The sequence below is a fragment of the Lipotes vexillifer genome, unplaced genomic scaffold (genome assembly GCF_000442215.2).
Source record: "Lipotes vexillifer unplaced genomic scaffold, Lipotes_vexillifer_v1.1 scaffold388, whole genome shotgun sequence".
Classification (NCBI taxonomy): Eukaryota; Metazoa; Chordata; class Mammalia; order Artiodactyla; family Lipotidae; genus Lipotes; species Lipotes vexillifer.
Genome location: NW_006773582.1, coordinates 1383287 through 1409516, shown reverse-complemented (window position 1 = coordinate 1409516; position 26230 = coordinate 1383287). Strand labels below are relative to the sequence as shown.

At 38.7% G+C, this 26230-nt stretch overlaps 1 protein-coding gene across 2 annotated transcripts in view; it reads right to left on the bottom strand.

The window, feature by feature from the left end:
- Positions 1-26230, bottom strand: part of LPP (LIM domain containing preferred translocation partner in lipoma) — a 641451-nt gene that overhangs the window by 386433 nt on the left and 228788 nt on the right. For both annotated transcript variants that reach the window (XM_007448432.1, XM_007448433.1), the window contains one exon: positions 2073-2185. In XM_007448432.1, coding sequence (XP_007448494.1) covers positions 2073-2185 — 113 coding nt within the window. The remainder of the gene's footprint in view (positions 1-2072; positions 2186-26230) is intronic.

Genomic DNA, 26230 nt, shown 5'->3' with positions numbered 1-26230 from the left:
ATGTGGGATCTGCCCGGACCAGGGCTCGAACCCGTGTCTCCTGCATTGGCAGGCGGACTCTTAACCACTGTGCCACCAGGGAAGTCCCTGCCCATTTTCTTTTGAACTTGCCAACAAGCTTACACATATTCAATAACAACACACCTCTCCTACCAGATCTGCCCTTTTCCATTTGGCAAAATCTGTTTTATTTTTTTATCCTTTTCCTTCTGTTTTATAGAACATAAGCCAACATGGCAACAGGCTTTTTGTTTATTTCCTTCCTTTTCAAAAACAAAGTCATAGTTTGGATATAGTTAATAGGACAAAATCTATACAAAAAAAAGACTTTTTGTAATTTTATGAAAGCCCCAGGTTTGATTTTTCTTAATGAAACCCTTGGCCAGCCTTATTATTATTCTTGTTGCTGTTACTTTTATATGGCGACAATTATAACATCAAAATATCTGTAAGGTGATTATAGTTTAGTACATTCAAATCCATCTGTATTTCATTTAATTATTAGAGGTAGATACAGTTATCTTATCTTTAATTACAAGAAAAGTAGGCCTTAGGGTGACCTGGTCGAGATCATGTGACAAGAATAAGCTGCTCTACTAGTATCAAACACAACTCTTCTTGTCACAGGTCAAGCAAACTTTTCAGAACTCAAGATTTTAAATGCTTACAAAATAGTTACATAACTATTCAAGAAAGAAGATAGACTAAACAAAGTGTTTAATTGCATAAATTAAACAATATGCAAAGAACAGCCCTTACTAACATGTAAGTTTCATAAGGGCAGAACCCTGTTTGTCTTTTTTGCTATAGAATATGTAGTGCTATAAAGGTCCCCCCACAGAGCACAGAAATATTTGTTGAGTGAATTAATCATTTCTACCTTTGTCTCCTCTAGCCTGAAATTTAAGAGGAAAAAAGTCACACAATGAACTGAACTATTTAAGCACTTACTTTCTATGGCCCTTCCTCTTTAAAATGTATTATGGGAAATCTTAAACATATACAAAGGTAGAACGAACAATGAATTAAACCTCCACGCACCCAACAATCATCAACTCATAACTAATATTTTCTCACCTATATTCTCACTCAGTAGCTCCCTACTCTTACGATTCTTTTTTATTGGAGTCTAGTTGATTTACCCTGTTGTGTTAGTTTCAGGTGTACAGCAAAGTGAATCAGTTATATGTACATATATATATATATATATATATATATACACATATATACATATATATATACATACCCACTCTTTTTTAGATTCTTTTGATTTTAAAGCAAATACCAGGCACTATTCCACTTCATTCACCAATCTTGCCGACATTTCTCTAAAAAATAAGGATTTTTTCTTTGACATATCTATAGTAACATCATCACCCCTAAAAATATGACAATAATCTTATGACAATATTATTTAGTCTTCCTTCCTGACGTAACTGGCATTTAACTGCCTAAACAGTGGCAGCTGGTCACCAGTGGCTCTACATGAACGCAGGCTGAGAACTTTTACTGTTGCTTCTGAATCTAGCCCTGAGTCACTTTGCTCTCAACACTCCCTGGAGCACAAATACTGCTCAATAGTCAACACATACCATACTGTGCACGCCTGGCCTCACTCAGAAGAGAAAACCTAAGAAATTTTGCTGTTGCTTTTGCTAGAAAGATGTTGCTGACCAATTAGTACCCACAGTGACCAACCAGAACCTTAAAATATCAGCCTTACTCATTTAGAATGCAACATCTGTGGAAAGAGAAAAAAGGCAATAAAAAAGCCTGCTTGTGTGTCTCCAGGATAACAAGAAAATGTGGACTTCTCAAATGGCATTCCTAAAGAATGACTTTCAGTTTCAAAATAAAATTAGTAGGTAAAAGGATTTCCAGGGCTTCAGAGGGCAAGCCAGCAGAACTCTGGGAAGCTTGAGCTGGGCAGTTGGCATTAAAATGCCTTAGTGCTTTGTGAGGTGTAAAGCTCTCTGTAGGCTCTGGATAAATGTTTATCCACCACAGAAACAATCTCAGAATTCATGATTCCTAGCATGGCTTATAAACATGACTTCAACCCCAGATCTTACCTGTGCCCTGAAAGCACTGTCATCAAGGGGAGGTGGAGGAGGGAAGTTCCCAGAGCCCGATGGAGACGCACTGGAATCATCTAGAGGTGGAGGCGGGGGTGGAAGAAAATCACCTGCGGAAAGGAAACACACACATGAAATTAACATGGATGCAACACTATAGCACCTTTACAAACACAGACAGTCCCCAACTTATGATGATTCCACCTATGTGCAAAAGCAACAGGCATTCAACAAAAAACGTACTTTGAATTTGGATCTATTCCTGGGGTAACCATATGGGGTGCAAGGCTGTTGTGATGCTGGGCTTCGGCAGGCAGCCTCAGCTCCCAGTCAGCCAGGAGATCGCCAGGGTGAACAACCCATACACTTACAACCATTCTGTGCCCTCACAACCATTCTGTTTTTCACTTTCAGTACAGTGCCCAATAAATGACATAATATATTCAACTTTTTATTATAAAATAGGCTTTGTGTTACATGATTTTGCCCAACTGTAGGCTAAATGTAAATGTTCTGGGCATGTTTAAGGTAGGCAAGGCTAAGCTATGATGTTTGGTAGATTAGGTGTATTAAATGCATTTTCCACTTAATATTTTCAAGTTACAGTGGGCTTTTCACGATGTAACCCCATCATAAGTCAAGGAGATTTGCATTAGCTGGCATTTTACTGCTTTGTAATTGGCTTTGACACATAATTTTTTGTCCTGCACAGCAATTATTCCCTAAGTTCTCCTCAGTTAATTAGCATCCTTAACTTTCAGGAGAATGAGGACCAGACAGGATACTTAGAAGTGACATAAAGCTGGTGTAGAAGCGTGTCAAGTACATTTAGCCAGAACATGGAAGGTGCTTGGAGCGGTGGATTACTGAGGTGTATTAGACTTGTTGCTTGTCCTCAATGAATTTTCAGTCAAGTAGAGATGGAAAAAAATGTGTAAACAGGTAAGGTAACACAAGATGTAATTTATTAAGCTCTACAAACTCTTTTGGAAGTTAAGATAAAGGAAAGCTTACATTCATTTGGAGTAACAAGGAAGCTTTACTGGAGTATTTAAATTGCCCCTGAACATTATGATGTAGATAGTAAGTTCATGCTAGACAGAGATAAAGGAAAATAGAGGCATAAGGGTAAAAAAAAAAAAAAAAAAAATCAGGGTCTAGAGAATAAAAAGCAAGTTACAATATAGCATAAACACAGGAATGTAAAATAACACTAGAAGGTTATAAAAATTAAAGCAGTATAAAAATAAGCTTTTAAGTGTGTTCCACATCTAGCATAGAGTGTGAATTTTATTGTGCATGCAGTGAGGATCCATTAAGGATTTCTGAGAAGGAAACACTTCTAAGAATATGATTTACTAAAGACTAATCTAAAAGTGTGTGCAGGACAAGCTTAGGAGAAACTGGAATAAGAAACATCCAATTTGGAAATCTATACACTATCCAGGCTTTAGGATCCTAGGAAATCTAACATCGCTATGGGTTCTTGGTATGGAATCTTTTTAAATATTCTTTGCAAGAAATTCTATTAAGAAAAGGAAACCTTCATTTTCTGAAAAAAATTTCTCTACGTGCCCTTTTCCTTTTAGCAATAATGTTTTAGACGTGTTGGGGAACTGTCCTCCTCTATGGATAAATAGTTTTTCCTTGCATTTCAGCTGTTCAACATTTAGTGGTATAGTCTCTACCACTCAATGAGTCACTGTCGGATAGTACCAAAACATCACAACTTAGGTCTTCAGAAAAGAAAGTCTAAATATCACAGTGGAAGGATGGTGACTTGGACTGATTGTTCTGATACACCTTTGAGATTGTTCAGTTGAGCTCCATTTGCCTTATAAATAACAGTCTTACACAGAGAACAGATTTGTGGTTGCCAAGAGGGAGGGGGAGGTGGGGTAGGGATGGATTGGGAGTTTAGGATTAGCAGATGCCAACTATTATATATAGAATGGATAAACAGCAAGGTCCTACTGTATATAGCACAGGGAATTATATTCACTATCCTATGATAAACCACAGTGGGAAAGAATATGAAAAAGAATGCACATATATGTATAACTGAATTACTGTGCTATACAGCAGAAATTAACACATTGTAAATCAAATATACTTCAATAAAATAAATTTTTAAAAAGTAACAGTCTTAGAGTTGGAAGAATAGCTAACAGCTGTCAAGTCTAGCTCCCAGCCATATTCAGGCTACCAAGAAGTCAAACACACTATCTTTAGAGTACTCTGTTTTTTGGACTCTCACCATGCACCAGGCACCGTGCTAAGATTTTCCTAGGCTACCTCTTACTCCCACAACAACTCTCTATGCTGATGGTTCTGAAACTTTAGAGCTCACTAGGATCGCTGGACGGTCTGGTTAAAACACAGATTGCTGGGTCCCACCCCCAGAAGCTCTGATTCAGTAGGTCTGGGTCAGGGTCTGATCATTTGCATTCCTAATAAAGCTCCAGGTGATGCTGGTGCTACTGGGCCTGGGACCACACTTTGAGAACCACTGCATTAAGCAAAGTGTCATAGTATTCCTACTCTGGACCCCATAGAATTGGAAAGGTTCAATGGCATGTCATATAGAAATATCTCTACCTCTCTCATCCTTCTGGGTGTGCACATCTGAAGATATATGTTGTCTATATCCTTATTAAAATTATAAGTCTCATAAATCTTTATGAACTCCATCTAAGAGTTCTAAACATTGGCTAGATACTAGAATCACCAAGGAACCTTATCTAAAAATGCCGATGCCCCAACTCTACCTCATACCAATGCATTCAGAATTCTCAGGGATGGGGAAAAGGAATGGGGAGAAGGGATGAGATGCCCATATTCCTTTAAAACCCAGATAATGCTAATGTGCAGCCAGGACTGAGAAATTCACTAGCCTTCAAAAAAAAAAAAAAAAAAAAAATGAAATACCTGTCAAGTAAGAAGGATCGTCACCAAGATCTTTTCTACCTTTAAAAGTCATAATGTATGAGACGAAAGCTCACGATGAAGTTTTAGGTGATCAGCAAAGAAGTGTAGGTTGATGGAGACTTGATGATCAAATTCTACCTCACAGCTTAATTTTCAGATTCAAATGTTCTATCTGGACCTATGCCTTCTTCATATTCAATTTAAAAGAGAATTTCTCAGCACCTTCTTATACTTTACCAGATTCTTTATGTCACAGGAATTGTCAGAACATTAAACAGTATCAGAACTGACCAAAATCTTGGAGATCATATTACGAAGGTAGAAACAGAGGCCCACAAAAGACACATGAACTGCCCAAATTCTCAGAGCAAACTTGTCTTAGAATAAAAAGTACACCTGCCTGTCTCTGAGGTCCCTTCCAACTATATCCTTCTTGACCCTATACTTGTGTCACAGAAATTAAATATAGTGAGGTGCAGGTTGATGAGAGTCCTGGGAGGGTGAAAAGGAACCGAGGAAAAAAATACAATGTATTTTTTTAAAAGAAATACCTTGAAAACAACATAAATCTAGACCATGTGTTCTAGGCAAGATTAGGCAGATTTATTAAAGTCATAGGGATAACCTCATAATAAGTATCTGCTTATTTTAATCAGTTACTAAGTTAGACCAAAGTTTTCCATCTTTCAAGCTCAATCATCATAGGCTTCTTTTTTTTTTTTTTTTGCGGTACGCGGGCCTCTCACTGTTGTGGCCTCTCCCGTTGCGGAGCACAGGCTCCGGACGCACCCGTGTCCCCTGCATCGGCAGGCGGACTCTCAACCACTGCGCCACCAGGAAAGCCCCATCATAGGCTTCTTGCTACATTGTTTAGAGTGGAGCTCACATTTTAAAAGGATGTGGAGGACTGGGTAAATGTAGAAAACAGACACACACGCATGATAAAGGGATAGAAAATGGCTCCTTTGAAGGGAAGCATGACTAGTTAAGACAGCTGCAATGAAAAACTCTTCGTAAAGAGTTTTAAATCAGACTAAGAACTCTTATGAGAATTCTGACTTAAGGCTCACCATTTTCACAGGCAGGTCAACAGAGGGAAATGCCTCTAAGTAACAGTAAGTTCAGCTTAAGAGAGAAGGTACAATTTCCATGTTTAAGGAAGATGGCAAAAAGGAAAGAACAAAATGTGTGTATATAAATGTTGCGGGGGAAGATCCTTTTCTTTTCAGTAGATTTCTTCAAACGATGAAAGAGCACCTGGCTGAGATGCTTGCGGGGCAACCCTCCTAGAGGAAAAAGCACCTGGATGGAATCAGCTATAGTATCTTACAACCAACAATGCTAAGCTGTAGACCTTCACATTCGTGCATGCCCTGCCCTCTGGGCTCGCTGGGGAAATCCAGGTGAACTCCCAGACCCTGTGAATTACAGGGGCACTGAATAAATCAAACAGGCAAGCCAAAAATGGACACACATCAGGCAACTGGGGAATGCAGTGATACATAAAGCTAAGAAAGAAATATTTGGTTTTATTAGGAGTAGAGTAGTCACAGACACATGTCTATAAACCTGGTTTCCTCCTTACCCTTTGCCTCACCATACAAAGCCTACCCAATACACAAAATACATTTATTCCTCAATTACCAGCTAAAATGATTTACTCCAAAGTTACACTGCTAGTGAAATACAGAGCTGGAAACGGATGCTCACAATGCCTTGGAGAGAAGCAAGAAAAGATCTTGCTTAATTTGCTCTATACCGTACCATCTCATTCAGCTAATATTCAAGAGGTTTTTGCTTTGTGCCAGATGTAGCACCATGAGGCAGTTAAACGGTGAGTTCGGCAGATAAAGTCTTATATCCCTGATTGTCAAACACTACTTTATTCCAATTGACATCAGAAAATAGCCCGTTATGCATACCATTAACTTGAAGAGAGTGAGGAAAAACTCCCAGAAACCCAGCTATTTATATTTTCTCAAGCTACCCTTTCTAGTCTAGTGGTAAAAAGGCAGTGGCACTGAGAAGCAGATGTGGCTACTTGATTGTAACTGAGTTATCACCCACTGTAGTTACCCCAGTAACATGGCTCAGGCATATATAAAAGGCAGCTACCTGAAAACAGTTTGCTTAGCCCTTCATGATATGAAGTCCCCCATGAGAGGGAGAAAATGACAAGAATTTACGGACAAAGAAGATGGTAAGTTACTGGTTATGTATGATTGTAGTGCAAAAATACAAGGGAGTAATTAAACTCAGATCATCAATAAAGTCTGGATTCATTTACTATGGTTAAAAAAAAAAAAAAGCAAGCATCATTCTCCTTCCTCTTGATCCAAATATCCATGTAAACCTACATACACACACACATACGGATTTAGATAACAGCCCCTTTTGTGCCTCATAGAGGTTCTATCCCAGCATCTATAATACTTGATTACATTTATGTGTTCATGGCCATTCTCTCCTAGTAAGAACTGAAACTCCTAACAAACAGAGCCCACTCATAATTTATCTTTATATCCCCACCACTTGGCATAAAGTTTGGGTCATGTCATCCCTCAGTAAACATAGGTTGAAAAACTAATTGAATAAAAAGCCATTTAATCACTCAATTGCTTTTTTTTTATTAAATGACCTGGTGTCTTAGGTGCTTTTCAAACATCAATGTCCAAATCACCAAAAGGATCTAGCTAAAATGCAGGCTCTGATTCGTCAGGTCTGGGGTGAGGCCTGAGATTCTGCATTTCTCACATGCTCCCAGGTGATGCTGATGTAGATCTGTGGACCGCACGTGAAGGGCTCTTGCAGTTGGCAGATGTTGGCTCTCTAACTTTCTTAAATGGAGAAATTCTGGTTGTTTAAGGAAAATCTGAACGCTAAGGTAATTATAAATAAAATTACTTTGGAGCTCCTCAAATTAAGAATTTAAATTATGAGTACACAAGAGATTGGGTTGGAACACACACACACACACACACACACACACACACACACACACACACGAAATAAAAATAATTATGGTGACCAAATCATAAGCTTCAAGTAAAGACAGTTACTCATTTCCGTTAACAGTAACTAATAGAGAAAGGAAATATGTTCCAAAGAAAATAGTACAAAATTTCAAGCCCCAAAACTTAAAACACAAAGCCTAGCTCTACCCTTTACTTTGGAAAAGGCAGTGCTACCATCTCAGGTTCAGTTTTCCTCACCTATTAAATGAGTATAACAATAGCCACTTCACAGTGTCACTCTGCAGATCAACCCAGTTAAAACTGAGACTCTGGACCTTTTTTTTTTACTTCAACCCAGAGTAAAGAAATAACCTTTTATATGATGATGCAAAACTCCTATCTGGACATGTGTTAAGTACATGTATATCTGAAATGAGGGTTTCATGAAACCATACTTATTGCATGTAATCTACACTGACATTTTCTCTACACTGACATTAAAGGTGTTGTGTATGACCCACTAAAGTGACTGTGACCCATAAATAGGTCTCAATCCACAGTTTGAACACTGCTAAGCTAAACTGTATGTAAGTGACTTGTACAATGTGTACATGATAGATGACATTTTTTTCTTTTCACTTATGCACAAAAGAGCAGCTGAGTCAAAATTTGCCCACTCAGTAGAGAAGACCAAATCTGAGAAGATGAAGCTCTCTGAGCAAGGTTGCGAAAAGAGAACAAGTGAGAAGATAAAATAAATAGAACAGGAGTGAGAAATCTCTGGAAGGTGGTCGAGTTAGATCACAGCTGTAGCATTCTCCTCATAAATGAGAGGCAATTTATTACGAAACCAAGCAACGGAAGACTTTGTTTACAATTTTACCCTCAAATCCATCTTCAGTTCGCATTAAAACACATGTGCCGCCAAGAAAACTCCATCAGAAAGCACGCTGGGTGAAATCTTTTAAAAACAAAGTATCAAGGTTTATGACATTAAGTAAATGTTATTTGTGTGATAACATATATACATATATGCCTGTAATATCGGGGAGCATCTTTTAAGTAGATTCCCAAGAAATTGTTAGAGGCAAGTTGCCTCTAAGCAGATCAATTTTGCAACTGGGGAACAAGAGTGGAAGAGAAACTCACTTTTCGTTATACAAGTTTCTAACCGGTCATTGTTCTACCCACTTATTTTAAAATAACACATACACACAATTCAAAAGAGAATTTTCAGTACCTAGAAATGTGTCATAAGTTTTTAAAAGCCACCTGGAAATATTGGGATATGGCAGAGATCAAGGAGCCACTGAGGATAAGTCCCATTTAATGCATCACCTCCCAGTCTTCTCAATCTATTTACTACCCATTGGTTGTAACTAAAAATAGGAAAGGCGTTGCACTGATTTACTCAATGTGTGGCTCCTATTAGAGATAGGATAAAAAGCCTGCTTATTCCCAGAGCCAAAGCCTAGGCACCATCTCAGGGTGACCACAGACCTCCTTCTTGGATTAAGCACTCATGGAGCTACTAATAAGGCAGCTCCTGAATTTCCATTTTTCTCCTGTTCTTTCAGGGTGCAGCCCCTTTGAGAACTCACGGGCAGAAGTGATAATTATCAGGGAAAGGTTGGGCATCCCTGGTTCCCTGTCCTCACTGTCATCAAAATAGCAACAATACTGCCCCCCTTAAATGACACATCGTCATCTGTAAGTGAGAAGATATGTGACCCCAACCAGGTAGCTTCAGTTCTCTAGTTCTCACACGAGACATTTTTGGAGTTCATGCTTTTATTATATATAATTATATATTAGAAGAGAAACCTTTCTACTTTTCTTTCATTTTTATTTTCTGCTGCTTAACTAAAAAACAAATAAACAAATTTTTGATTCTGATAGGACTTAATTTTCTAAGTCATGTTATTTAAATGAAAGGTCAAAATTAAAGAGTGATGAAACACAATAGTGGTATAAGATGATAGAAGAAATTCAGCACTCTTGTATGCTACTTATATATAAATAGGAGTATTAAAGATAAAACTTTCTCAAGAAAATCTGGCAACAGGTATCAAAAGCCTCAAAAATGTTTATACACTTTGATGCAGCAATACCACTTATAATAAATTATCCTACTAAAGCAGTGACTAAAGACTATACAGGGAAGCATGTTAAAGAATCTTAATCACAGTGAAATACAATGGAAATGATCAGACTATTCATCGATAAAACTGGGGTAAAAAAAAAAAATCAACTGAAGTCAGTCACACACTGCAAAATTGTGTTGCCGTCAAAATGATGATGTTGATCTAGATCTGACATCTATTTAGTCATTGATCGGGTGCCTTCTATGTGCCAGGGATTCTTTTCGACACCAGAAGGAAACATCAAACAAACAAATAAATAAAATAAACACAAAGAGCTGCACTCGTGTAATTTATACTCTATCAGGAGAAGAACACTTAAAAAATAAATTACATAAAACATACTCGATATCAAATCTTGCTAAGTACTATACAGATACATAGGGCAAGGAAGGGGGAAAGGACGGCTAGGGTGATGGTGGAACACTGCAGTTTTAAAGAAAATGGTTGGAAAATGCCTCATGGAGGTGATATCTGAACAAAGACTTAAATCTAGTGAGGTGTGAGTCATGGAGTATCTGGGACAAGTACATGAAAAACTGTTTCTGATGTATTACCTTGTGAGAAAAAAAATGGGCTACTGAATATTGTTTATAATACGGCACTATTTCTGTATAAACATTTTGTATACGTTAACAATTTGTCTATAGCTCATGGGATGGTTGTCTACAGCTCATGCCTTCTCCTTTTGGTTTAACTGTTATACAATAAATGTGAATTATAGGCATGCATTTTTAAAAAATCAAAAGGAAGATACTTTGAAATGAATTGCAGAATCTACTTAAGCCAGTGTTTAATTTTAATGCATCACTATATTTACCCAAGCCAAAATGTAATGTCTCCGTCATCCTTCTAAATAACTTAGCTTGAAATGCTCTTTCAGATTCTCAAATTAAAAGCAGGAAGAATGATTATCCTAAAGTAGATGAAGTCTCCCTGATTTTCAGATGGATGGTTTCACTCTACCTCTAGCTAATACAGAATCCCTGGGTCGCCACTGAGTTCAGCAGTCCTCATGTTTGACCACAAATAAATAGTCTGTGTGAAGGTGAAACATCTTAGGGCATCATACCTAAGTATACTGTATTTCTCTATCACATAGTGGTTTCCATTTGTTGAAAAACAAATTCACTTTCTTAGTTAAGAAACACTGAATGATTTTCAAATAACATGAAATTAGGAGGACAGTCTGGTTCTGCAAATGGACTAAAACCAAATAGCATTTTTGAATCCACCAAGTGTCAATTGTCTTACAAAAAGACAGTAATTTCCACCGAAACAACAAACCACACACCATATAATTTGGCTTCCGAAGACGGGCATTCAAAATAAACAGGGCAATGATTTAGGCCTAAGCATCAATCTTCTACCAACGACTGAGATACCTTTAGCCCCACACCAAAAAGTGAAATTCTCTCAGTTTAAAAATTAAAAATTCATGCCGTGGACACAGAATGAGGCAACAGTCTTCAGAAACAAAAAATCTTAACTTACCACTGAAAAAAGAAGCTGGCAAACAAATATCAATGTGCTGAGAGACTATTCCAAAAATACTCTTTTTTCTTGGAGATGGGACGTCACCCTGTGGCGGCCACTGGGGCCAGAAGCTTACCTTCCTTCCAAAGATGGTGATGGAGCTGGAGGGGTGATAGTTTCGGAATAAAAACACTTTAAATAGCTCATTTAAACTTATTTCACCACTGCTATATCTGGATAGAGTGACCCATCGTCATTTCCAGTGACAACATATTGCTCCTTCCTGATTTAGCTCTATTGGAGCACATATTCTGCTCTCTGTTAGTTTAATTGCATATCTACTGGTTTCTCCTACTAGACTATAAGCACCTTGAGAGAAGCCTCTCTGTTAGTTTAATTGCATATCTACTGGTTTCTCCTACTAGACTATAAGCACCTTGAGAGCAGGCTGTCTGTTTTAGAGGGCACATAGAGCACACAGGAGATACCTGATGAATAGTAATAATATTACTATTATAAATGATTATTATTATAAATCTATATTATATTAAACTGAATTGAACTCTGAAAAAATGAACGTATGTATTTCTACCATGGACCATTTTGCCCCTTTTCAATTACTGACATAAGGTCAGTACACTATAGTACTGGGGGCGGGGGTGTCATAGGTCCTGCATGATGCTCATAGCTGGACAGTTAATAACATCGGTCTTAAAGTAGCCACCTAGTTTTGCTGTTGTTGTTGTCATTGCTATTGTTGTCATTGCTAGTTTTTACACATTAACTTACTCGGAGCATGTCTTCAGGATACAGGCCCTGAGTCTTCATGCCTAAGTCACCACCTGGCTATGGGGACACCCTCATCTCAAGAAACACTGCAACCATGTGTACTGTACTTGATCTTTCTTCTGCAATAAAAGGTCTGTAGATGGGTCTTAACAGTATCTTATCCCACAATGTATCTAGAAACTCCTTCAAATCCCCCAGGAATGTTGGAGGATCAGGTTTCTGTCCATAAAGGAGACTTGGGAATGGAAGAGGAACAGGGAAATGAAGGATGTGGAAGGAGAGATGTCATGTGAATAGAAACACAAAATAGTAGCGCTTGAGGTGTTGAAACAGCTCTGACTTTTAAACGAAGGTAGGCATCAGCATCTCAGGAAGCACTTTCTTTTACTGCATACAGCGAGGCCCCACTCTACGATTCTTAGATACTCGTGTCTGGGTTGGGACCCAGACACAAGTATCTTGACAAGCTCCCCACATGATTCTGACATGTAGCCCTGGTTAAGAGTCACTGACCTTCATAAAAGACAAACTAAGACTGAGAAGCTATCCTAGTTTAAAGAAAACTAAGAAGACAAGGCAACTAAATGCAACTTGTGATTCTGGACAGGGTCCTAGACCAGAAAAAGCATCTTAATAGAACAGTTGATTAAATCTGAGCAAGAAGTACTGTGGTCAGTGTGTTAATTGCCTAATTTTGGTAACTGTACTATGATTATGTAAGATATCAACATTTGGGGAAACTGGATAAAGGCTAAGTGAGAATCCTTTATACTATTTTTCAACGTTTGTGTAAAGCCTGAGATTATTTCAAAGTGAAAAGTAAAATTTTATTTTTTAAACTTTAAGGAAAAAAGTCATTGATCTAGTCCAATAACTTTTATTCTACACATGGAGAAATTTCAACCAGTGTGGTAAAGAGAAACACATATAGTGTAGAACCATACCAAGAAACCCACTGTGACCCTATATCCCCTAACTTCTGGCTGAGGACACATTTACCACGATAGGTGGCAAAATTAGTGTGAGAAACTGAGGCTGCTTAAGAATACGGAGGAAACCTGCTCGGCCCCTACAACTTCAGGAGACTACGAAGAAGAGAAGAGGTTCTTACTATTTAGGACACTTGGATTAGATGATCAGAAACACGTGAAATATCTTCAATAACACCCAGGCTAAATGCAGCATGGATAGGCTGGGAATCCTAGCGTGACGATCGGGAGCAATGAAATCCCATCACGCTTCCTTGGCCTGACTGTGTGAGCCCATTTCCCTGCCTCAGGAGACTCCCTGAGGATAAGAAGGGCTGAGACCAGGGGCTTTGTGTGATTTCTCCGGTCTTCATCTTTTATGCACAAATGACTTCAAATCCTTCTCACTGAGAAATTCTTGTTACTATTTATATAAAATGATGCCAACGTTACTCACTCTCCTTCAACCCTGCCATTTCATCGAGACTGAGGCTTAGCAAATGCATAAATGCTTTAAAAATAATCAAACAGAGACACTCATTTCATCTCAAGGTGGTTGTTTTTTGGCATTTTTTTTCCCCCCCAAAAAGAATACTGGAGCTGACAGGTACTTGCTCTAAAAATTTACTTCACCACCTGCTAGCTGAAATATTGCTTTCATGGGTTTATATCGTATCAAAAGGTCACTGGCTGTTTAAGTCTTAAACAGTTTTAATCATTCTAAAAGTCTCTTAACAGTAAGAAAAGGAAGCTCAGAACAAACAGCAGCAGGGACTCTAATTAAAAGGGCCAATTCATTTAATTTTATTTGGGGTTAATTATTCAGGATTCATTCTTTGATGTGTAAGGAATAGCAATTAGTAATTTTAGTGATTTGAGAATCATTGGAGGTGTAATCAGTTAAAATGAGTGAGTGTTTACAACACAAGATGGTGAATTAGTCTCTCTCAGCTGGAGAACAGGAACATTAGGCTCCAAGAGATCAAGGCTAAGGATTAGAGACGCTGGTGGTAACAGTCACTTCAAAATAAAACACACGTCAACAGCATCTAGCGTCCTCTTTCCTCTGAGCTAAGGCAATGCACAGAAGCGTCATGAAATTACCTTTCACCAGATCTCCATCTTTGCTGCTCTTGCCAACCACGTCCCTTCATTTGGCTCTTGCCACCATGGTAACCGTAAATGCATTACATTAAAAAAAAAAAAAAATCTACACCATTTATAAGCAACATAAGACCCAGAATAACCATGACACTCATTTATTTCACGTCGGCATCTGTAACCGATGGCTGGGCATCCCCATCTGAACCTCTAGCTCAGTGTTCAAAACTGAATTCAGATCCCCTAACCCACAGACTTGCTCAGCTCTTCTTGTGTCCTTTATTTTTCTATGTATTTCAGTACAGTTCTTCCAATCACAAAGGTTGGGAGAAAATCCCTTTTCTCTTTTTTGTCTCATTCATTCACACTCAATACAGCAAGCCATATTAAATTATTCCAAATATTCCAAATCCGTTTACTGCTCTCCAACTCGACTGCCACCAAAATACTTAATGACTAGTTACCTCATATCTAGACGTATGAAACAGCCTAAATAGTTTTCACTCTTCCCAGCCTAGTCCTTTCCAATTAATCTTACACACTGTTGCCAGCTTGAAAACTTCCATCGGCCCCCAAATAACCAAAACAGTCTTGGGGGGGAAAAAGAAAAAAGGACAAAGTTGGAGAATTCTCCCTTCCTGGTTTCAAAACTCACCACAAAGTTACAGCAATCAAAACAGTATGGTACTGGCATGAGGAAAGACATAATGACCAACAAAATAGAATAGAGAGCCTAGAAATGAACCCTCACATACATGGCCAATTGAGTCAATGGCAACTGAGCTGGAGTTTTAGAGAAGGATGGCTTGGGAATACTAGAGGCTTGGTAAGACCCCTGGTCCAGGTTTCTCAAAATCTGACAGGACCTCATCTGGCACGGGCAGAATCCTTAAACAGGATGGGTTCTTAGGAGAAAATGGAGAGCAATGTGACAAGTTCACTCCACTGTGTACCCTCCTAGAGTGCTCCGGTGAGTATGCATTCTTTGAGATCACTGCTGCCAACACCAGCTCTGCCAAGTTCAGCACTTCAGAATGCTGACTTTTGTTCAGCCACATACCCAGTCATATATCCGACTATGTTCCTTGACTCTAATAATTTGTTCATGCCTTTGTCTGCATGAAGACCTCCCTCTCCACCATTTTTCATTTTGAAACCCAAGCTCTTCTTGGAGCCCAGGTCACCTGCCAACCCGACACAGCCTTTCTTGGCTGCCTCCCAACAAAAGCACCTTCCCAACTCTCACCCTCCAGAGCCCTTCGAGAGCATGTTCATGATGCATCTTGTTGAGAATACAGGACCCTTTTACCTGCACCGTGTGTTCCTTGAGGGCACACATCACGTACGATTCATCACTCTAGCCCAAAAGCACCTCTTCCCATGCCTCAGAGATTTGAGATGGACAAGAGTTAAGAAAATATTTGCTGAGTGGGTATATACACAAATTCTTGACAACTACAAGTTGAATCCCAGCCAAATTAAGTTACCCTTTAAAGGAAGAATCTGAGTGGTTATCAATCTCAAAATAAGTGTATGTACGTATGAGGGAGAGAGAGTGAGAGTGGTACAGGGGAGGGGAGGAGAGAGAGAGAGAGAGAGAGAGACAGAGAGGCATAGGAGTGTAACTAAAACAATAGCAGAATGAAGTCCTAGCAGCCAAATAAACAAATACTGTGCTCTCCCCGGAATGTTTAGAAAACTTGGAAAGGAACCACATAAAGAGCCCTGAGGTGGCACTAACTTGGCACATCAAGTGCTTCTGTGACTGATTAACCCAACATTTCCTTGGGTCTGGGAGTATTACTAGGTCACTTTTATTATGGACAAACTGTTCTCGAACAATTTGTAAGACACTGCAAACAAGCTATTGTGATGAATCAATCAAAGAGCTCAGTTTTGTCCTGAAAACCTGCTGAAACAGCCAAGGCAAAACAACCACCACCACCACAACCAGGTAGTCAAACAAACAAGAACATCCCCAAACCCCAGTGCCTTTCGCTGAGGTCTGAATGGGCTCTTCTTGGCCCACGTTGACCTATAAACCCACGCCCTCACACCTACAATGGGCAAGTCCTGCATCACGAGAAAACGTCAAAAGGCCTTCAAAACCTATTAGGTGCTGCAAAATCTATTAGATCCATAAATTTACGTCTTTTCGAATTAGAATAGAGAATTCAAACAGTAGTCTCCTGAAAAGTCAGATTTTGTCTCTAGGGAGGCACTCCAAGAAATACCTCATTCTTCGTATTTCATTCACTCTGCTTTCTTCACTTCCTCAGATTAGGAAGTCATGTGATAGGAGACGGTCCCCAGTGCAAAGTCTGGTGACGTGTTCTGGGCAGAAGTTCAGGCACTTTGTTATTTTAACAGACCTGGTCTGGCTGCCCAAAGACATAATTTCGCTAAATGCGGACCTCGTCCCCTCCTCCTGCTTCATTTGGCCAGCTGTCTCAGAAGGTCTTTCATTCTGGAGGGCAATGGATTTATGGCTCCCTTTTATTTCTCCAACAGTAGTTCCACTTCTTTTGACTTTCAAGTTCAAGTTCAATGAGCTCAGCCTTGGCATTCAAGGTTCCCCTTATGTCTCATCCTTAAGAGTGTTTGTCCCAGGTCCGTTTGCCAAGGACTTGGTGGCAGTTCCCTTCCTGACACTCAAGCTGGCAATACCATGCTTCTTCTTATAAACACACCCATCCCATTACCTGAGTTACCTCTTCAAGTCCTACTGGCACTTGCATGGCTTAACTGGCACTAATGGTACAACTTTATAAACTCACAAAATCATCAGGTTAGAAAGGAATTAGAATGGAATAAGGAGGTTCTGCTAATCTACGAGTCAGCAAACAATGGCCAAATCCAGACTGTCTCCTGTTTTGTAAATAAAGTTTTATTGGAACACAGCTACAGTCATGAACTCATTTTTCGTCTATGGATGCTTTTGTGTTCTGTTGGCAGAACTGAGTAGTTGAGACAAAGACCTTACAACCAGCAAAACCTAAAATATTTTCCATCTTGACTTCCAGAAAAATTTGGCAACCCAGATCCAGCCCTTGAACTCATTTTATAGATGAGAAGATTAAGATTCGGTAAGGTTAGGTTAAACAATGTTCTTAGGGAGTAAGCAAAATTTGCAAAGCACAATGATTAGGGCAATGCTGGGTATAAGGTACACACACACCCGGTAAATACTAGATCTCTCTGGTGTTTGACAGAAAATTTTACTCCTTCAAGGTAGAATAGTGGTAAGTTTTTTTTTTTTAATGACAACATTGTTGCCTTTGAGAAATTCATTGTCCAGAGCAGAGACATGAACAGGTGATATCAACATAATATTGTAACAGTTTTCTACTGCTCCTGCAAAAACTTACCACAAACAATTGTTTAAACACAACACAAATGTATTATCATACACTTCTGTAAATAAGAAGGCTGCCATGAGTCTCACTGGGCTAAAATCAAGGTGTCAGCAGGGTTGCATTCCTTGCTGGAGTCTCTAGGGAATCCATTTCCTTGCTTTTCCACCTTGTAGAGGCCACCATCATTCTGTGGATTGTGGCCCCCTTCCTCCATGTTCAAAGTCAGCAAAGGCTATTGAGATCTTTCTCAAATCACATCACTCCAAAGACCTCTTCCATCCCCATCATTCATTTCTACAGACCCTCATGATTAAGGACCCTTAATTCCATCTGCGACCTTTATCCCCTTGGCCATGTAACGACATATTCACACACTCTGGAGATTAGGACACGGACACCTTTGGGGCCATTATTGTGCTAACCACAGGTGTCATAAAGAAGAGAAGTGTGCACACAGTGCTATAAACCCCAAAGGACAGTTCGTCTGCATAGGAGCACAGTGTAGGCAAGAGTCAAAGCTCTTTCATGGTACAAGTTTTCTGGAGTTTCCCACAATTTTCTGAAAATGTCATCCCATTTCACCATATTTTAAATTTAAATGTATTATTTAAAGATGTTTCATTTTGTTCCACACACATAGTTCTTTTCTTTTGGCAACCATCATCTTGATACCACATTTAAGAAAAGAAACCCTATTAGATATTAGGTTGAGGACTTTTAAGAAGTAAGTTTGAGTTAGAATTTCATACTCTCCCTGTGGGATTGCTTTTCTTAGGTCAATTCTGTGGGTAAGGAAACTTAGATAGACTAGGAACCTGCCCACACAGAGCCCAGCTAAAGCTTAGAGAAACTTATTTCATCTCTCTGAACCACATAAACAGAATGAAAAATGTTAGGGCAATGTTTTTACGATGATCTACATGGCAATGCCTTAAAAAGCCGGTGGTGGTGGGGGTGATAAAATCTATTACTCTGAGAAAAATAAATGTTATGATTTAGCAGAATGATAGAGCTATACATTTTATTTCAAGTATAGTTAGCTCTTTAGACAAAACTATAACTGAGACTAAAGGACATAAAAATATGTGCCTTTACTCTTATTAAGATGTAGAAAGAAAAATTAAGTTTGCTTACAAACAATGTTAAGAATTTCACAGAAACATTAACAAATGTCTATCAATGGAGTGTAACTGCATTTACAAAGCCTAAGGCATAACAGTGAAGACTGAAGAGAAATTACCTGGTTTGAGAATGTGTGAGTGACAAGTGACTGGAAGTGTTCGAGTAGAGGCAAGAAAACTACTTGCTGTGTACATTATAAAGATCTGAGCTTTATAAACCCAACAGACCTAGTAAAATGGAATACTGGTAGTTTGTGATTTCATGACTTAAAGTACAAGAGTCAATTAATGGCAATAAGAGACTGAAGTTTCTTTTTAATGGATATAGTCAGAAAATGCCCTCTGATGCCATGATAGGACAGTTATCCCAACTACAAGTAGGTGCTTACCAAGCATATGACATAAAATAATTCTTGAAGCAAGATCCCGCAAAAAGCAACTTGTAATGTAGGCAATACCTATGGTCTGACCCTGATTCCTGTGTCTCGCTGCCTCACTGAAAATGAAGCTATTTGTATTCAGAATTTCCCAAAAAGTTATATTTTACTCACTATAAGGCCATAATTTTCCAAAGGACAAATGAGTGCTCACCTAAGCAGTGTGAAGGGGAGTACCTAGGCTGTCAATTCTTGCAAATGTTACCCCTCGGGAATCCATAAACGTGCTCCTTGGAAATAGTTTATTCCCTTTGACTTAATAAGTATATAAAAATCTGGTTAGAGAGGCTTCAAAACATGTGAGAACTTTCTGACCTGGCCCTTGTTAACCGAGATGGAGGTGATGCAACAATATTTCTTAAATTAAGGTGTACACATTTCCACCCTTTACAATAAAACCAAGTAAAATACCAAATTACCAAGACGGAAAATTCCCACCATAAACAACCAGAGCTACCCAGAAGAGAAAAACAAGACATCCAGTCACAGGAACTCAATGCCCTCCTGTTTAGAGAAAATGTACACACATTCCCACGCAGAACCCTTTCCTTGTGAATAGAGCTCAAGGTGAAGGAAACAGTTTGATAGAGACATTATATTACTTAGACAAAACTGAACTAGATTATCTGTTTGTTTATTAGATTACGGCTTTAGGCACATTGTTCTTCACTAAGAGCTCTTGACATGAGCAGACACACACATTCTTTGGAATGAAGGCTTTTGTGAGAGTATTTTATGGTACTTAGGCTCTTGAAAAGACTTGCGAAAGCCTTCACACCAGAGGATTAAACCCAGTCTTTGGGGCCACCACATTAGGAAGGTACAGTTCACTTCACACAGCTTTAACTAGGACACGTGAGCTTTCTTGGACACAACGCCAAAGGGTTCCAACTCATTCACTGCGGAATTTCTCATGTGGACCCCCACCAGCTCATCTTAGTCACAAACCAAACACCAGATCCTGAGTGCTGGTGGATGAAACTGAAAGCAGAGTACTCTAGAAATGGAATTCTACTAGGTTTCATTTCTATCTGTCACTAAAGGGGGGGGATATACTCTTGGTTTTATTTTTATTTAAATTTCAGTCAGAAATAATAAATAAATAAATTCTTAAAATAATAAATAAATTCCCAGAACGTATCACATCACATGTTCTAATTCCATATTTGCCTGTGAATAAAAGATCATGGATTAAAGATCATGGCATCCACGCGGGTTCTAGTTTGATTTTGTTGGTTTGCTTTCAACAGTAGGGCTTTTTCAGCCTCGAATTGGGTCTAAAATTAGACCAGTGTGTTGAATTCAAAGAGTCTCATTTTAAGCTTTCTTAACATTTAAAGGACTCAGAATGACTGTTCATCCCAAACTGTCAGAGGTATAAATGTAAAAAGACCACGTATTTCTAGATACAGAAAGACCTCAACACTTTATTCAAACACCTGCAGCCTTTGTTTCTCTAGTATTTATGGTGTTGGGCTGTGGAGATTCTCTTAATCCCCTCAGTTATAAAATGAGTATAGTAAGTATTGATCTACCCTTGTAGTAAATGATTTTTGTATCTTGTTGTTCTGTTGATTATTGTCCATGAAATCATTTGAAATTATGGCATCTCACTGTTTCATCAATCATTAAAGAAAGAGTTCTTTGACTAAAACTTACAGAACCCCATAAGGTACACCTCAACACTTCGCCCTTTTTCTTAAATCTTCTGTCTGTAGAATCACGTATACCAATGCTGTACAACAGAAATTTCTGCAATTTTGGAAATGTTCTATATTGTGCCAATACTCACCAAATGTGGCTCTCTTCAGCACTTGACATTGGTTAGTGACTGAGAGACTAAATTTTTAAATTCTATTTAAGTTTAATTAATTTAAATTCCAATTCACATTTGTATCTTCCACATTGGACCTCACAGATTTTGTCATATTTTACTTAGAATTTTACTCCCTACCGCCCCCCAAAAATGTCTTCTATAAAAGAAATCCAAAATTTCAATAGCAAATAACTTAAACCGTATAAAGATTTTAGATTACGAGCTGGAAACATAAACACACACCTGCATTTCTATTTATTTAAATGGAGCCATACCTTTGGGAAGAAGAATTATGTCTCACGTTCTCTCAAAACTCCACAAATCCAACACTGTTTCAAGCACGCTTACAAATGAAAGACTGTAAACGGGAAGAGTTTTCTTAGTATGCACTGGTATAAAAAGGACAAAGCAGGGCTTCCCTGGTGGCACAGTGGTTGAGAGTCCGCCTGCCGATGCAGGGGACACGGGTTCGTGCCCCGGTCCGGAAAGACCCCACATGCCGCGGAGCGGCTGGGCCCGTGAGCCATGGCCGCTGAGCCTGCGCATCCAGAGCCTGTGCTCCGCAACGGAAGAGGCCACAACAGTGAGAGGCCCGCGTACCGCAAAAAAAAAAAAAAAGGACAAAGCAGCCCAGGAGCCAGTGCTGGCTCTGTCGTGGGCTTGCTGTAAAACTGGGACAAATCGGTCCACAGACAGTTCTCGTGCTTCCATTTAATGAATAATCTTACCTTTACTCATTAATTTTGCTCTTTTTCTACATACGTGTTTAGTGTACAGGCTTGCATATTTTGTTCCATTAATGTCTGTCTAATCTTGTGTAAACACCTCCTCATCATCAGTGTAAGGATGTTAATGATGATCAAATCACAGAAAGGATGCAAAAGTGTCTCAGGAAAGCCTAGAATAGAGCAGGCAATGAACACAAGCTGGCTGAAGTCTACTCTCCGCCTCACCAAAAGGTGGATGAGCAAGAGGGCTGCACAGCTGGTAAAGTTCCTACTCAGGTCCTATCCCAGCCATGACAAGGTAGCACACTGCTCATGTCTTCTGACACAGAGGAGAACATTTAATGAAAGTAAGTGGGGCAGAACTGGATTCCTGCAAGTTCACTTTCTTTGTAAAGACACTGCAAAGGTGGCTAAGAAAATCTAAAATGAAACTGATGAGGAGGAAACGTTTACACAAGAATAGACAGACGTTAATGGCACAAAATATGCGTGCCTACACGCTAAACACATATACAGTAAAAGAGATAGCAAAATTAATGAGTAAAGGTAAGATCATTCATTAAATGGAAACACGAAGACATATACATATGTCATTTAAAAAATTAACTTAGATCCTCATCTTAAACCAAAATTAGTTCCAGTTTGGTTTAAAAGCTGAATATTAAAAAAATTAAAAATCATTGAAACCAACTTGTACACTCTTCCAAATTGGAACACAATTGAAAATGAACACCCAAAAAGGTAATACATACATACACTTATATACAAAGCACAAATTGTCTAAAGACGCTAACACAATATACAAATGATTTTTAAAAGTTCAATGAAAAGGATATACATGTGAGAGACAGTAAAGTATCAGACTAGAGACTAGAGAATTTAGAACCACAAACATGCCACTAATTAGCTTCTTTACTTTGGGCATGTTACTTAGTGTTCTGTTTCTGTTTCCCCATCTGAAAAATGAGAGAAATAGTAATAATAACCTTTTTAGAAGTTAATTTAAAGCAGTAGAAGAGGCAGTATATAAAGACAGCTTAGCATCGTGGCTGACTATATGTACTAAAAGTATAACTGGTTTACAAGTATGTGAAAAAAAGTTGCCATATTAATAATTCAAGAAAAGGAAAAAAATAGTTTCTCATAGAATTAGAGTATTTTTTTTTTTAATTACCAGCATATGGTTAAACAGGCACTATCATGCATTACTAATGGAAGTAGAATTTGGTAACCTTATGATAAAAATTTGGTAAAATAAATCCAGAGTTTTAAAAATGCATCATACCACTAGATTTAATAATTCCAAAAAGGCGAGTCAATCTGAAATACTGGGTGGGATGATGCGTGTAAAGAAATGGGGGTGGAGGGAGTGTGGAACTATATGCCCAAAGACTTTAATAGTGAAAAACGGAAAACAACCTAAATCTTGAATGTTAGAATATTGGTTACATGGACACTAAAATTCTGCCTATAATTACTTATTTCATAAGGCTAGGCATATATAGAAACTTACCAAGAAGAGCACTGCTATTTAAGCCTGACTCAAAAAGTGAAGAACAGGGATTAAAAATACTTGGTAACACTGTATGGCCCCTATTATATTACAACTTCTTTCAACAGTTTCTCATAAGACGTGGTATCAAGCACTCTCTCCATCTTGGCTGGTTTTCTCTGGATGACAATATCTGTTTTACAGTGGAGTGCTCAGAAGGAAATAGCAAGTTTCCCAGTGGAGGTCTGGTTGGGGGAGAGAAACCTTAGACACAAGGCAAACTCTATTCCATGAATGGACACTCCTTGCTGTATATTGCTAACTCATATCAAGTTCATTCAAAGAACATACTCCTAATCACACAATTTCAGACATCACACACTGGCTCCTTATCATCTTAACTATGCTCCCTGCTTTCAACTTTACCAAAGTTCTTTCAAAGTAAAAGTTTAGAAGTAAAAGTTATACATACGGTCTTAGAAGCTAAGAAAACATAGTTTCCTGAAATTTTACCATAAGTCATAAATGAAGAATCTGGAATAGCCTATTCTCTTACACTAGGAAAAGAAAAAAATCAGTGCTGATAATGGGGGCAAAGGATTAAGGAGAATGCTGTTCCACTGGTCACTGTCCCTGGAAAAAGTCAAGTTTTCTGTGACGGACAAAGCCAGGTTTGCAAGCTCCACTACTGTCTCCAGGAGATGTTTAATCCAGAGATCAGTCATTTAAAGTCTACAAAGACCAAACTGGAGAGAATATTTAAGGAGTACCTTGTTCAATCTCCTTGTAGACAATGGAGGAAACCAAATCTAAAGTAGAGGTGCCATTCTCAAGGGCACAAGCTCTTTGTGAGAAGAGCTCTGAATGGCCTTGATATCTGCACTCCGATTCCAGACAACTTTAAGAACTATATACTCTTTGTTTATGGATCCTGTTCGGATTCAAAAACAGGAAAGGCAGGCACAGCCAATAAAGTTGGTGTTAGTGTTGATGAACAGAAAGATGTCTTTAAATTAATGAGGCAGCTGTTTATACTCCAAAACTTTTCCTCATAAGGCCGACAGCACTAAAGCTAGAATTTTTACACAACTGACTACTTTACTCAATGTGCAGGAAATGAATTCATCAAACCGCTGCCATGAAATTGTCAACCAACTCTCCATCTTTCCTGGAATGTAGACATTCCAATCTCAAGCAAGAGATTCATGAACACAAGAAAGATGAAAAAACTGTTGACTAAGACAAAACATGGACATGTAACTGGGCATTCTCTTGATCTCAAAATGAAGGATCCTAAAAGAATAATCCACATATGTTACTAAGAAGAAAATAAGTATGCTCTTACCTGATTCTATTGATGATAGGCAGATATAAAATTTCAGAACTACATTTGGTGTGAATATTATGAAACCCTATCTTTCCCTTGAGGTCACATTCGATTAGGAAGGTCCCCATGAAAGTGGATTCTCAGAATTTCCTCTTCCACAATTTTTATTTTAAAAAGCAAGACCATACTGAAAAGAACTATTTTGGAAAACAGAGCTAATGAAGCAGGTTTCGTGGAAAAGTCCATTCTGAACAGGAAACTCACTGAGCTCACCGGAACGAGCGCATAAATTCTCCCTTCCTCCTATAAGTGGACTATTTTGAGACACGCTGGTGGGCGGGGGGAGGATGGGGGGACGGGCCTTCTGTGAAGACATGCTGTGAAACCAAGCCATCAGTTCCACTTGTTAGGAAGTGCGGCCAGCTTGCTAATGTGGCCTTTATATCTGCTCTCCCCCTTTCCGTGTCTCGCTCTTCTTTTCCCCTGCTTTCCTTTCTTGCTTCCTGGGGGGCTGCTCCTTCCAGTCAAGCAAGTTTTGCCTCAGGCACTGTTTTCTAGGTAATCTGTACTTGGTACTAGGCTTGGTACACAAAGACCCACTTCCTCAACTCAGGGAATGGGAGGAATCACCGTAGTCAAGTATTAAAGTGCGCTCAACCTGGGCTGGCTTCAGTAACTTTACTTACAGTGCTTTTTAAATTAAGACCACAACTCTGCTACAAATAGAATACTAAATGATACTAAGATAATTTAAGAATGCTAGCTGTTTGGGCTTCAGGGCAAAGGGATAGCTAATGTTAATCTAGTTTACCTGATTAGGCAAATACAAACTTAGACTAACCTGCTCTCTCTCCCAACCATTTATAGTTTAAACCCTCATCCAATAACACCCTCACAGTGTGCCCCTAAAGCTAAACCTACCTCAAGAAAGCAGAGAAATGGGCAAAACAAAAGACTGCCTTTTCTAATCTCCTCTTCCATAAAACAGTAGCCACTCTTATACCAAAGCCACAAGATCAATAAATAAGCCTCCTTCAAAAGAGGATTCCTAACATGCTCTTCACGGCTGTGAGAAATATTTTAGATGCAACTACTAACAATGAAAATTTACAATAGCAATTAAATTATATGGTAGCTGGGATTAGCTTTAAAATAATCTTGGGTGAGGGAAAGAAATAGATACACAGATGAAACAAGACTGGCCTAAGTCAAATCATTGCTGAAGCTGGATAATATATTCATGGACGTTTATTGCAGTATTCTCATTACTCTTGTATATGTTTGAATTTTTCCATAGGAAAACGTTTAAACAATGAAAAGTAAATATTTTTAAAAATTATAATAGCAACCCCCTCTCTCCTAAGATTAAGAAAGGTAATAAAGCTTAACTGTTCACCTCATTTCTTAGCTGAATGTGCTGCCCTCATCTTGTTTTACAAAATAAAAAAGACAACTCTTCAGGATCAAGAAAAAGTCCATCTTCAAGCTAGTCTCAGCCAGTATGTTTAATGTTTCATGCGG